The sequence below is a fragment of the Hyla sarda genome, chromosome 6 (assembly GCF_029499605.1).
Source record: "Hyla sarda isolate aHylSar1 chromosome 6, aHylSar1.hap1, whole genome shotgun sequence".
Taxonomy (NCBI): domain Eukaryota; kingdom Metazoa; phylum Chordata; class Amphibia; order Anura; family Hylidae; genus Hyla; species Hyla sarda.
In genome coordinates this window covers 241,783,997-241,798,576 of record NC_079194.1, presented here as the reverse complement: position 1 = coordinate 241,798,576, position 14,580 = coordinate 241,783,997, and the positions used below count along the sequence as shown (strand labels likewise).

At 42.1% G+C, this 14,580-nt stretch overlaps 1 protein-coding gene and 1 long non-coding RNA gene across 2 annotated transcripts in view; one reads left to right on the top strand and one right to left on the bottom strand.

Annotated features, from left to right (window-relative positions):
* The window catches only part of LOC130276866 (uncharacterized), an 84,152-nt gene that overhangs the window by 22,432 nt on the left and 47,140 nt on the right, over window positions 1–14,580 (bottom strand). The gene's annotated exons all lie outside the window — the stretch shown is intronic.
* The window catches only part of SYT7 (synaptotagmin 7), a 526,341-nt gene continuing 523,235 nt past the window's right edge, over window positions 11,475–14,580 (top strand). The window contains exon 1 of the mRNA XM_056526814.1: window positions 11,475–11,802. Coding sequence (XP_056382789.1) covers window positions 11,769–11,802 — 34 coding nt within the window. The 5' untranslated portion in view covers window positions 11,475–11,768. The remainder of the gene's footprint in view (window positions 11,803–14,580) is intronic.

Here is a 14,580-nt window from a genome sequence, read left to right as displayed (position 1 = left end):
CAAAAGTCCACTATCCCACAGGTGAACGTCAAAACCTGGTAAGATACAAACGGGGTGAAGTCGGTCTAGTTGGTCTAGTCAGTCCCAGTCAAGTCAGTCAAGATCAATCTGTGTCAAGTTAGCATCGCCCTGCATCAAATTGTCCAAATCCACTACAAGTCCCAACGAGCCCTGAGGTCTCTGAAGCCACTGGTCATCACCTTGAGCCTGGCTAAGCTGTTAAGGCAGTTACACCTGTCTAACTTAGTAAAGCTGTCATTGTTCCATAACTTGGTGTCATTATTTGCCCCCGTGCCTAGCCAAGGATCCAGCGGTATACCTTCTGGTGGTGAAGAGGTTAAACCACGCCCTGGCATCACAAACACAAGGGGTTAATCCCATCTGCCCTCACCACACAGGCATTCAGCTGCTATGGGACCCATGTCTGCCTAGACATAGGGTATGTATGTGGCCCCATTTTAAGGGGTAGAAACGTTGCTGAGTTGCCCATAGCAACCAATCAGATTGCATTTTTCATTCTTGAATAATTGCTATGGGCAACTCAGCAACTTTTCCATTATTTCTGTAGGTGACATCATATGTGCATTATATCTGTAAGTTTCTTCATTGTTTGCATAATTCCTGTGCAACACTGAGTAGGCTATCCCTGTGCTGTGACATCATTGTGCACTTTATGTCATTATGTTGTGACATCAATGTGTGCACTATCCTTATACTCTGACATTACTGTGCACATTATTTCACTATTATTACATCACTATATGTGTTATCCCTGCTCTGTATTATTATCTCTGTACTGTGACATCACAGTGTACTTAATCCCTGCACTGTGACATCATGCTGTGCTATCCCTGTACTATGACATCACTTTGTGCCTTAGCCTTGTCCATTAGGGATATCAGCCACTAGTTTTTCTGAACATAATGATAAAAGTGAACAAAATGGTAAATTGATACAGTAAGGCCACATTTCAAGTTTAAGGCATAAAGACATAGAAGGCTCCAAGAAAATAGAAAGCTCAGGACCCTCCTCTATCAGAAAAGTATGGATAGAATGCTTCGCCCCTGCAGGGCCCACAACATAGCCAACTGTATCATCTCCTGGCTGAATAGAAAATCTTGCTGAGTTTTAAAGATAAAGTATACAGTACATCCGGTCAGTTCTTACTGACATTCTCGTGGGCTTCTTACTGATATCTTGTTGGACTTGTGCTCATTCAGAGCACCCAACCTACATTAAAAGAGCTGCAGTATATGGCATAGGAGAGGAATGGATTAGTAGAATCAATCAGCTGGATAAATAGTGACCAGATATTATAATGTGGATATATTAAAAAAAATAAAAAGAAAAGATGAAAAATAATAAAATATATACAACTTAAAAATAAAGCATCATTTTAGTTTCTGGTTTCAAATTTCCCTTTAAAATGAGTTAGCAGGTCCCCCACTAAGTAGAAACATCCTCAAATTAAGCAGATGGTAGTTTGCCCTTTAGGTCAGTATGTCCCAAAGTCTGCATGTCCTTGATAGTATCCCTATTATGAAGGTATGTACCCCAGTAAGCAAGTGTGCCCCCACAGTAGTTGGGTAATTCCTTTATTATTTAGTTTTCCTCACCAGTAGGCAAATATGTCTATTAGGCAGCTGCTATAGGCAGGTATGTCCTCAGGTAGGTAGTCCTCCATAGGTAGGTAGATCCCCAGACCCCTAGTAGGTAAATACATCCTTAGGGTACGGTCCCACGTACCTTTTACGCAGCTGATTTCATGCTGTGCAAAATCATCTGCAGCAGCGGGAAACACGCTGCATATTCTCAGATGATCATACACATGTCCTGTGTTTTCAGTGAAGATTGGAGGCAGGGCCACGCGTCACAGTCTTCCAATCTTCATTGAAACCGCAGGGCTGCTGCCGGCTAGCCCTGTGTGTATGATCATCTGAGAATACACAGCATGCTTCCCGCTGCTGCAGACGATTTTGCGCAGTGTGAAATATGCTGCCTAAGCAGTGCACGGGACTATACACTAAGGTAGGTAGTTTCCCCCCACTAGGTACGTATGTAGTTTCTCCAGTAGATGGGTATGTCCTTAGGTAGGTAGCTGCCCCCCCCCCCCCCCCCGGTAGGAAAGTATGCTCTTAGGTAGGTAGTTGCCCCAGTAGCCAGGCATGACCTTTGGAAGGCATCCTCCCTACAAGTAGGCAGTAACATCTCTTCCCCACCTCCTTAAAAGGCAGGCTGTCCCCTCTTTAAGCCAGAATAAGTACATTAAAAAAAAAAATGTCTTCTCTCACATCGATCTCCCATGTAGTACTGCCTGCCCCCCTTCGAGGTCACATCATCAAAGCCAGTACTCAGGGCAGAGGTCACAGTTTGCTCTTAGTGTAGACCACAGGTCCGATGCTGCCTGTGGTCTTCATTGACTGCTTTCAACTGTATGCATGTGTGTATATAAAGCTGAATGCTGTGCTCAGTCGCTGGGGGTCCAGGGCAAGTGTCCTGGTATCCACATTAACGAGCCAGAGCAAAAGCAGATTATAATAGAGATAATGGTGTATAATAAAATTCTACCAAAAAACAGTCCTCAAAGGTACGTAGAAATAATAGTGAAAAGAAAGTGATATGCCCAATAGCATTTAAAACAATTTATTATAAATAAATGCAGAAATGTATATAGTTGTGATCGGACGCAGAGCCCTTGCGCAGAATCAATGGCAACAGTAATAGAATAATGAAATAAAATAAATAATTAGCTGGTATAAAAATTGATGCTAAAATTAATCCCCACAAATGAGAATGTCCATTTGTTCCATAGATATCAGAAGGCCATATAACTGATGATCTTAGCAGAGTTCCGCAATTAGCGAAAGAAGTTAAAAATAAAGTGCATAGTAGTGTTATAGCAGTATAGGTAAAATAGTATGGTGCTTAGCACCGCTCACCAGATCCACGTTCTGTTAGGGCTTCAAACTCTGGTTAAGGCTGCATTATGCCAGCCGTCCTGAGATGCGAGGCAAGCCGTCAGTGTTCGAAGGGTCACAGTGGGAGCGCACGCTTGCAGCACGTTGTTACAGTGAGTGCTCCGGTCTGGCACTCTAACCGTGAGCTCTCACCTCCCCGCTCTCCCGTCCGGGCCGCAGTTTGCATCGTGTGACGCGCCCGCATGTGAATCGCGACCCGCTTCTCACCTGCCTCCGCTCTTGCCACTGCTTCCTGGCACGAAATTTAAAGGACCAGTGCACCGCTGACTGGTGCCTGGTCCTTCGGCCAAAATTATATAAGGCAGCTCCGCCCTTTCCTCCCTGCCGGATCTTCAGTGCCCCTAGCCTGAGATTAAGTGCTCCCAATAGTCTGTTTGCCTTGCCAGTGTATTGACCCTTCCGCTATGTTATTTGACTACGCACCTTTGCTGCCTGCCTTGACCTTCTGCTAAGTCCAACTACGCCTCTGTCTTCTGTACCTCGTCTTGCCCAGTTTCATGTGTGGTCGAGTTGTATCAGAGCTAGCGACCTGGGTGTCGCCTGCCTCAGCAAGCCCATCCTGCCTTGCGGCGGGCTCTGGTGAAGACCAGCAGCACCTTAGACTCCGCTCCCCGGTAAGGCCCGGGTCTACAACCGCTACCCACTTCCTTTGATCTTAGAATTATTTGATCATCTGCGTGGAGCAAGGATCTTCTCTAAACTTGACCTTTATAGGGCCTATAATTTGATTCGCATAGGAGAAGGAGACAAATGGATGGACATTTTGAGTATCTTGTGATGTCATTCGGACTCTGTAATATTCCAGCAGTCTTCTAGGAGTTTGTCAATTATATTTTTTGTGATCTTCTATCCTGTATCGTTTTCTATTTGGACGACATTCTCATCTACTCGCCCAATGTTCAGACTCATCGCTCTCACCTCCGCCAAGTTTTACAACGTTTGCGAGACAATTGTCTGTATGCTAAACTAGAGGAGTGTACTTTTGAAAAAAACAGCCTTCCATTTCTAGGGTATATCGTTAACAGTCAAGGTCTTCAAATGGACCCTTACAAGTTGTCCACAGTACTGGACTGGCCTCGACCTTCTGGCTTGAAAGCTATTCAGCACTTTCTCAGCTTTGCCAATTACTATCAGCAATTTATCCCTCATTACTTCACCTTGGTAGTCCCCATCGTTTCTCTTACCAAGAAGACTGCTAATCCAAAGGTTTGGACTCCTGAGGCTGAAGAAGCTTTCAAACAGTTAAAGTCCGCCTTTGCTTTATCTAGACCCTATCCAAGCAAGCCATTTCTTTTGGAAGTCGATGCTTCTTCTGTTGGTGCTAGTGCAATTTTAATGCAAAAGTCCCCTAATGGAAGAATTGTAACCTGCGGTTATTTCTCTAAGACCTTCTCTCCTGCGGAGAAAAATTATACCATTGGAGATCTTGAGCTCTTGGCAATGAAGCTGGCTTTGGAAGAATGGCTCTCCTCCAGGAGAATTTCTCCGCCATCTTGCAGAAGACTCGTCACTCTCTGTTATATATCACGTCTCGTATGAAGTCTCAGGAAGACAAGAAAAGGCGTTCTCCTTCCGAATTTTCTCCTGGAGACTGGTTTTCATCCAGATATATTATATATATATATATATATATATATATATATATATATATTATATGTTATAAACTGGGCCCTCGCTATTTGGGTCCTTATAAGATCAAGAAATGTTTAAATCCCTTGGCTTATTCTCTCCATCTGCCATCTTCTCTCCGGATTCTTTTCATGTCTCCCTCTTGAAACCTGTTATTCATAAAAACTTTTCTGAAAAAGATATTTCTCCTTCTTCCATCTCAGGTACCTCTGATGTTTATATCATCAAGGAAATTTTGGACTCCAAGTTTATTAGAAGAAAAAGTTTTTTCCTTGTGGATTGGGAAGGTTTAGGCCGGAGGAAAGGTCTTGGGAGCTGCAGGACAACATCTTATACCGTGACAAATTCTTGTCCTCCAAAAAGAGGGGGAGACCAAAAGGGGTGGGAGTGGGGTACTGTTATGGTGAGCGCTCATCTCCCTGCTCTCCCGTCCGGGCCTCGGTTCACATCGCAACCCGCTACTCACCTGCCTCCGCTCTGGCCACTGCTTCCCAGCGCAGGCGTCCCCACCTCCTAGGGCGTGCGCGCGCTGGCTTCATGAAATTTAAAGGGCCAGTACACCGCTGATTGGTGTCTGGTCCTTCTGCCAAAATTATATAAGGCAGCTCCGCCCTTTCCTCCCTGCCGAATCTTCAGTGCCTTTAGCCTGAGATTAAGTGTTCCCATTTGTCTGTTTGCCTAGCCCGTGTATTTTGTGTATTTACGTTATTTGACTACGCACCTTTGTCTTGACCTTCTGCTATGTCCGACTACGCCTCTTCCTCATCCTTCTGTACCTCATCTTGCCAACTTACCTGTGTGGTTGAGTCGTATCAGGGGTAGCGACCTGGGTGTCGCCTGCTGCAGCAAGCCCATCCTGCCTTGCGGCGGGCTCTGGTGAAGACCAGTGGCACCTTAGACTCCGCTCCCCAATAAGGCCCGTGTCATCTGCCACACAGGTTAGAGGATCCACATCCAGCAGCGTTACACGCGCGTAGTTGCGAACAGAGTTGTGCTCCTACAGCATAGGTGATTAACACAGTTGGGACATGCGCATTCAGCACAATACTCCGGCTCAAAAGATGTCCAGCAGCAGACGAAAGTCCTAGATAGATGATCATCTGCGGCGAGCGTGAGCTCCTTGTTTAATAGCAGCTGTGTATTGACCAATCTGTAAGGTGGTACTAAATGTATGTATAGATCCCAAATGGGCAAAATGTTGCACAAGTCCCAAGACCCAGGAAAAGGTAAAGTGCCGCCTACAAAAAATCTAAATAGACAAATCGCCAGGTCCAGATGGCATTCACCCCCGTGTTCTAAAGGAATTAAGTAATGTAATAGATAGACCCCTATTTTTAATATTCAGGGACTCTATAGTAACAGGGACTGTTCCCCAGGACTGGCGCATGGCAAATGTGGTGCCAATATTTAAAAGGGGTCAAAAGGTGGCTCCATTGTATGTAAATTGTTTCAGGGTTTTCTAAGGAATGCTATTTTTGAGTATCTTGATAAAAATAAATGTATGACTCCCTATCAGCATGGCTTTATGAGGGATCGATCCTGTCAAACTAACCTGATCAGCTCCAGACTGGACCAGGGGCAATCGCTGGATGTCGTTTATCTGGATTTTTCCAAAGCATTTTATACGGTGCCACACAAAAGGATGGTGCATAAAATGAGAATGCTTGGACTAGGGAAAAATATGTGTAAGTGGGTAAGTAACTGGTTCAGTGATAGGAAACAGAAGGTGCTTATTAATGATACTTATTCTGATTGGGTGACTGTTACTAGTGGGGTACCACAGGAGGTCAGTCTTGGGTCCTCTCCTATTTAATATATTTATTAATGACCTTGTAGATGGGGGTTGAATAGTAAAGTAGAAATCTTTGCAGATTATACTAAACTCTGTAAAGTGGTAGACACTATACAGGACAATGCACTGTTGTGGAAAAGGACTTAGGAGTCTGAGTTAACAGTAAATTTAGCTGTAGTGACCAGTTTCAGGCATCTGCTGCCAAGGCTAATAAAATCATGGGGTGCATCAATAGGGGCATATATGCCCATGACAAGGAAATAATTCTACTGCTCTACAAATCACTAGTCAGACCACACATAGAATACTGTGTACAGTACTGGGCACCAGTGTACAAGAAAGACGTAGTGGAGCTGGAGAGGGTTCAAAGACTGACAACCAGAGTAATATGGGGAATGGGAGGACTACAGTACCCAGAAAGATTATCAGGGTTATTTAGTTTAGAAAAAAGAAGGCTTAGTGGAGACCTAATAACTATGTATAAATATATTAGGGGGCAGTACAGAGATCTCTCCCATGATCTATTTATATCCAGGACTGTATCTATTACAAGGGGACATCCTCTACGTCTTGAGGAAAGAAGGCTTCTACTCCAGCAAAGACAGGGGTTCTTTACTGTAAGAGCAGTGAGACTATGGAATTCTCTGACAGAGGAGGTGGACATGGTGAATGGTGAAATAATTTAAAAGGGGTCTGGATGCATTTTTGAGAATAATAACATTACAGGTTATGGATTCTAGCTCTATATGGACAGAAGGTTGATCCAGGGATCTAATCTGATGCCATATTTGGAGTCGGAATGAATTTTTACCTCGAGTATGTGGTTTTTTTTTTGCCTTCCTCGGGATCAACTCAGTAGGGACTCATTAGGGTTATAGGTTGAACTTCATAGACTCTGGTCCTTTTTTGACCTTATGAACTATGTTACTAATATTATCCTCAAGGTGAAAATAGTTGTTTGGCCATAAAAAGTTGAAAGTATGGAACAGTTCTCAATAGGGGTAAATACAAGCAGAGGACTAGATGTGTTTCTAGGCCAGGGGCCATTTCTTCAGTAGTCTTCCGTTCGCAACTACATGCGCTGCAAGCGCGTACTCCCACTGTGACCCCCGGAACACTGTCGGCTTGCCTTGCATCTCAGGACGGCTGGCATAATGCAGCCGTAACCAGAGGCTGTAGCCTTAACAGAACGTGTATCCGGTGAGTGGTGCTAAGCACCATACTATTTGACTTATATTGCTATAACACTACTATGCACTTTACTATTAAATCCTTTAGCTAATTGTGGAACTCTGCTAAGATCATAGCTATATGGCCATCTGATATCTATGAACAAATGGATATTCTCATTTGTGGGGATTAATTTTAGCATCTATTTTTATACCAGCCAATTATTTATTTTATTTCATTATTCTTTTACTGTTGCTGTTGAGTCTGCGCAAAGGCTCTGCGTCAGATCTCAACTATATACATTTCTGCATTTATTTATAATAAATTGTTTTAAATGCTATTGGACATCACTTTCTTTCCACTATTATTTCTACGTACCTTTGATGACTGGTTTTCTGTATAATTTTATTACATACTATTATCTGAATTATTAATTGGCCTAACTGTGGTTTTAGGCAACCCCTGTAACCTTGGGACCATACTTAGCTATAGTGAGCTACACTACCAGATTAAAATAGAGCCAAGATTTCCCTGATTATAATCTACCCCTGCTCGTGCAGCCCCCCCTTTCTAAAGCTAGATGGTACCACCTTAGGAATTTAACTAAACTGACCTCATGGCAAAAGCTCCCCTGGACTTCCCTATTGAAATTACCTGGGAAAAGACCAAAAAATCTGTGGCATTTCTGTCCTATATGAAGGCCCCCTTATACAGTTCTTAACCAGATTTTGAAAATCTAGTATAGCTCTTAAATTCCTTATTGGTAACGGCAAGCAGCCTAAATATTTTCATTGAACTCTGTGTCCTTTGGAAGAAGAGCCGAGGATTCGGAGCCATATACAGTATTATGAAGATTATTTATAAAATAAATCAGCACAGAGTTTTTTGAGGCCGTGTTCACACGTTCAAGTTTTTAATATCAATTATTGAATACTCAATTATTAAAAAGTCAGGAATTGCATTTGAAAAGAGAAGTCCCAGTCTAGACTTTATTCCTGTCTTTCATTTATGATCTGTTCCTGGCTTTATATTCAATAAATTTGGTTAAAAACCCTACTCTGTACTAAAAGAAGAACGAAAAGCATAAAAAAAGCATAAAAAAGCATGCACATTAAATAATTCATTCGTCATATATATTTTTAATGGGAAACTGACAGCTGGTTCACCTGCATTAAAGTAAAATGAGATGTAACAATAAATTGGAGCCGCCGTTCAGGATATACAAAAAGTATTAGGGTCCGTTGCTAATATGCTAATCCCTTCCTTTGCGCATAGGAGGCAGTAGTCACCATACAGAGCTTCCCTGCCTCTGTCCCGTCTGCCCCATATGCCCGCCCATGTCATAAATATTGAGGGAGGACCCCTCACCAATGTGAGTACACTGTGGGCAGCATATGGGAGCAGAAAGGACCGACGCAACATACCCAAATACTTCTTGTGTCTCCAGAGTGACAACACCCATCAGAATAAGTTATATCTCATTTTATCCCTGTGTATTGAGTTTAGTGCGGGTGAACAGCCTGTCAGTTTCCCTTTAAAAAGACTCAATGCTAATGTTACCCCATGGAGAATGTGTCAGTGAAATTGAGAAATTCCCTTAAAAGTCTATATTGCTCGTGTATACTATCATCTTATAAGCACATAGTATATTGTGGTATAAAACATGTAGCCAGCTGAGCCTTGTGGCTTCCATCAGGCGGACCAGTGCGTCTTTTCTTTGCTGTAGATGGCTGTAAATCTCACGACAAATGAATGTAATAAAATAAATGATTTATATACGACCTTGTTGTTTTAATTAATTCTAATGACCGGTGTTTCCAGGCATAGAGGCTTGTGTTCAGACTTAAAAACTGTCCCATGGTTTACAGGCTTATATTACAAATCATTTGTTTATAAAAAAAAAAAGTGGGGAAAAATGTATTTAGTCAGGCCTGTAATTTTCATCATAGGTATACCTCAACTATGAGAGACATAATGAGAAAAAAATCCATAAAATCACATTGTCTGATTTTTAAATAATTTATTTGCAAATTATGGTGGAAAATAAGTATTTGGTCAATAACAAAAGTTCATCTCAATACTTTGTTATATACCCTTTGTTGGCAATGACAGAGGTCAAACATTTCTGTAAGTCTTCACAAGGTTTTCACACACTGTTGCTGATATTTTGGCCCATTCCTCCATGCAGGGGCTGTCGCTGGGAAACACAGACTTTCAACTCCCTCCAAAGGTTTTCTATGGGGTTGAGATCTGGAGACTGGCTAGGCCACTGCAGGACCTTGAAAGGCTTCTTACAAAGCCACTCCTTCATTGCCCAGGCAGTGTGTTTGGGATCATTATCATGCATAAGACCCAGCCATGTTTCATCTTCAATACCCTTGCTGATGGAAGGAGGTTTTCACTCAAAATCTCACGATACATGGTCCCATTCATTCTTTCTTTTACACGGATCAGTCATCCTCGTACCTTAGCAGAAAAACATCCCCAAAGTATGATGTTTCCACCCCCATGCTTCACAGTAGGTATGGTAGGTATGGTGTTCTTTGGATGCAACTCAGCATTCTTTCTCCTCCAAACACGACTAGTTGAGTTTTTACCAAAAAGTTTTACTTTGGTTTCATCTGACCATATAACATTCTTTTGGATCATCCAAACGCTCTCTAGAAAAATTTCAGACGGTCCCGGACATGTACTGGCTTAAGCAGGGGGACATGTCTGGCACTACATGAGTTGAGTCCTTGGAGGTGTAGTGTGTTACTGATGGTAGCCTTTGTTACTTTGGTCCCAGCTCTTTGCAGGTGATTCACTAGGTCCCCCTGTGTGGTTCTGGTATTTTTGCTCACGTTCTTGTGATCATTTCGACACCACGGGGTGAGATCTTGTGTGGAGCCCCAGATCGAGGGAGATTATCATTGGTCTTGTATGTCTTCCATTTTCTAATAATTGCTCCCACAGTTGCTTTCTTTACACCAAGCTGCTTGCCTATTGCAGATTCAGTCTTCCCAGCCTGGTGCAGGTCTACAATTTTGTTTCTGGTGTCCTTCGACAGCTCTTTGGTATTGGCCATAGTGGAGTTTGGAGTGTGACTGTTTGAGGTTGTGGACAGGTGTCTTTTATAATGATAACAAGTTCAAACAGGCGCCATTAATACAGGTAATGAGTGGAGGACAGAGGAGAATCTTAAAGAAGAAGTTACAGGTCTGTGAGAGCCAGAAATCTTGCTTGTTTGTAGGTGACCAAATACTTATTTTCAACCATAATTTGCAGATAAATTCTTTAAAAATAAGACAATGTGACTTTATGGATATTTTTTTCCTCACTATGCCTCTCATAGTTGAGGTATACCTATGATGAAAATTACAGGCCTCTCTCAACTTTTTAAGTGGGAAAACTTGCACAATTGGTGGCTGACTAAATACTTTTTTGCCCCACTGTATAAATCAATATTTACACCTAAAGATAGATAGATATGAGATAGATATATATGAGATAGATAGATACTGTAGATAGATATGAGATATATAGATATGAGATAGATACTGTAGATATATATGAGATAGGTACTGTAGGTAGATATAACAGATAGATATGAGATAGCCTATGTTAGTTGAAACATTTAACCAAAATATTGTATCATTAACAATTTGCTGTTTTATTGCAGGTTGTAAAACATTACAATGTCAAGAGATCATCTGTATGTATAGAAGGTGTTGTTGTGTTTACCCTACAGCCACCAGATATATATGTAATTGGATTTAGATCTCCGTCCACCTATCCCTGCTTGTGCTCCAGGTGCCAATAACAAAGATCACATTAGGATGCGTGCTTGTGCGTGCAGTTTCTGTTCCTGCCAGCAGCCAGCAGCATGAGGATGTAAGAGAGAAAGCAAGTGACAGGCAAGGGAGAGACACAGAAAGGAAGAGAGAGAAAGAGAGGTTGGTTCCTTCAGGAAGATCCTCATTCATTGACACTCTGAGCTGCACACAGGAGCTCCCAAGGCCACCTGCAGCCCACTGAGCTTCTTCTTGTTGAGGTCTTGTCACTGGAGTCAAGAATACAGGAGATCTGGAAGTGGCAGCTCAGTCCTATCTCCCTCCTCTTTTTCCCACCTCGCAGGCTGTCTTTGTCTTTTCCTGGGACGTACAAGGGGAAGGGAAGAGAAAAAAGGGATCCGCGGAGGAGCAGAGGCAAGAAGGAAAATGCACATTAACCGAGAGGTTTCCGACAGTAAAGGTAATAGTCTTAGATACTGTATTCCCATTGCAGCCCCCATTGACATAGAGCTGTATCCTTGTATTTTACTGCTGCTAAGATGCAGAAGCTTTGGCAGTGATACATACAGGAGGCACACCTTGCATCCTGTTACTCTACTCATGCTGTCACAGGTAGACCCATGGTACCGCACTGTGGGAAGGTGAACTCAGTCTTGTTACAGCTTATCTTCTTTGTAAAGTCCCAAATGCCCTGGAAATCACTGGCACTAGTTTAGGGTCTGTTTTGCAAGGTTGGGTTACACAATAGTTAAATCCTTTTACGAGTGCTTGGCTCAGGTGTTTTGTTTGTTTCGGTCTTGTGTGCTTAGGAGTTGCTTCTGAACAGGTCTGAAAATCCTCATCCCATATCCTTGTCGGCATTACATTCTTGTGTGTCAGATGTAAAGAAGATGTTTAGTAATAATAATCTTACTTGCATATGTATGTGCACACACACTCAAGTTTACAGATTTGGACGCTGTGCATATTCATTGGCTCTATTAGATTCTAGCTGATTGACTTCAATATTTATAGCTGCACCTGCTGCTTCTACAAGGCGCCACATCCTAGCATTAGGAACATGGCAAGTGACAGTCGCCCTCTGCCCCTTTTATCCCTGGCACTCTATCACGTGACCTGAGGGATCACTGTCCTACAACCCTTACCCCAATGTCATCCTCCACACTTGGCAATTTGACATCTCCCACTAGACTGTGCATGTTGACACACCGTGCGTGCCCCTTTTGTTTTATTTCCTAAATATAAGTATCTCATCATTATCTTGTCCTCTCCTACATATTGTGCTACCTACTGCATTAACCTTTAATTTCCCTGTTGACCCTATAGACTATTTCTCACCATACCTGTCTACCCTATAGGATTATACTGTATACTATACATGATTACCCTCATCTTCCATCCCTCTCTATAAACCACTATCTACCTTCTTTCTCTGTGTTCCCTGCTCCATTTACCTGTCTTCCTTTCTCTGTGTCCATACCTTTTACTATTTCCATTCATTGTGTTTTAGAATTACTAGAGCTTTTTTTTTTATTTTTGTCCCGACTCCTTCCCTGATCAATGCTACCTCTTCACCAATTTTTGTATTGAGAATGATGTATCCTAGCAAGCAAACAAGTGGAGCTAGGAATGTGTGAATAGATGTAGAGTTCATGGATCTTTCTTTATCTCAGTGTTTATCAGTTCTTTTTCCATATTGTATTCTTCAGAACAGACATAGAAAAGATGTGTTAGTTAGAGATGAGTGAATCGAATCGAACAAAGTCGAATTCATTCTGAATTTCATGAAAAATTCCATTCAGACCAAATCCAAACTTCGACTCAATTCAAAATAACAAATTTCTTCATTAGCGACACCCCTGCGATATTTCTGTATAATGTATAGATGCGAGTGGCTTTCTCCTGTGCTCGCATCTCTGCAATAGATAGGATGATCGCATCGGGTGTCAGGAGTGACTCCCACTGTGATCTGTCCACAACTGCAGGTACTACCGCTCCCAACATGGAGCACACTCTGCTCCATGCTGGGAGCTTTAGTACCTGCATTAATAGACAGATCGCAGCGGGTGTCACTTCTGACACCCGATGCGATCGTCCTGTATAATGTATAGATGCGGCTGGCCGGCAGTTCTTCTCTGGTCCCACTGTAATATGAGTATATGCCGTATATATACCTATTATTCATATTTCCCGCAGAGAGCTGTGATTGGTTCCAGCCATCTGGCCAATCACAGCTCTCTGCGGGAAATATGAATAAGTGATGTGAATTCTATTCACATCACTGGCCGGCCAGAATATAGTGCAGAGATGCAAGCGCAGGAGAAAGCCACTCCATTTCTGCAATAGAAAGGACGATCACATCGGGTGTCAGGAGTGACACCCGGGGCAATCAGTCTATTAATACAGGTACTACAGCTCCCATCATGGAACAGTGTGCCCCATGCTGGGAGTAGTAGTACTATCTAAAAAATGTAATGGGGCTATAAAAGTAAAGTGAAAAAAAAAAAAAAAATTATGGTTTAGAATCAAAACTAGAAAAAAAAATCTGAAATGCACTCCTCATACATGCTGAATTTCTGGTCCCTGCCCGCTCCCGAAAATTGAAAGACAAAATAAAAATTTTAATTTTAATTTTTAAACAGGGATCAATTTATGTGGGCAGGCAGGGACCTAAAAATGTTGCTGACAAAAATAAAAATGTAGAAAGGGGCCATTTAAATGTAAAAATAATATATTTGTTATAATTAATTTTTTTACTTTTTTTTTAATTATTATTGTATTTCAATATTGTGTTTAATAAAGTGTGTGTGTATGTGTGTTTCACTTTTTTTTCTCTATTTTTTTTTTTTTAGGTAGTACGACTACTTCCAGCAGGGAACAGACTGTTCCATGATGGGAGCTGTAGTACCTGTACTAATAGACAGATCACAGCAGGTATCACTCCTGTCACCCAGTCCGATTGTCCTTTCTATTGCAGAGATGGACCAACTTTCTCCTGCTCTCTCATCTCTGCTCTATACTCCGGCCGGCCAGTGATGTGAATAGAATTCACATCACTTTTTCATATTTCCCGCAGAGAGCTGTGATTGGCCAGATGGCTGGAACCACAGCTCTCTGCGGGAAATATGTATAATATATATATATATATATATCATATCTCATACTACAGTGGGACCAGAGAAGAGCGGCCGCTGGCATCTATACATTATACAGGACAATCGCATCGGGTGTTAGAAGT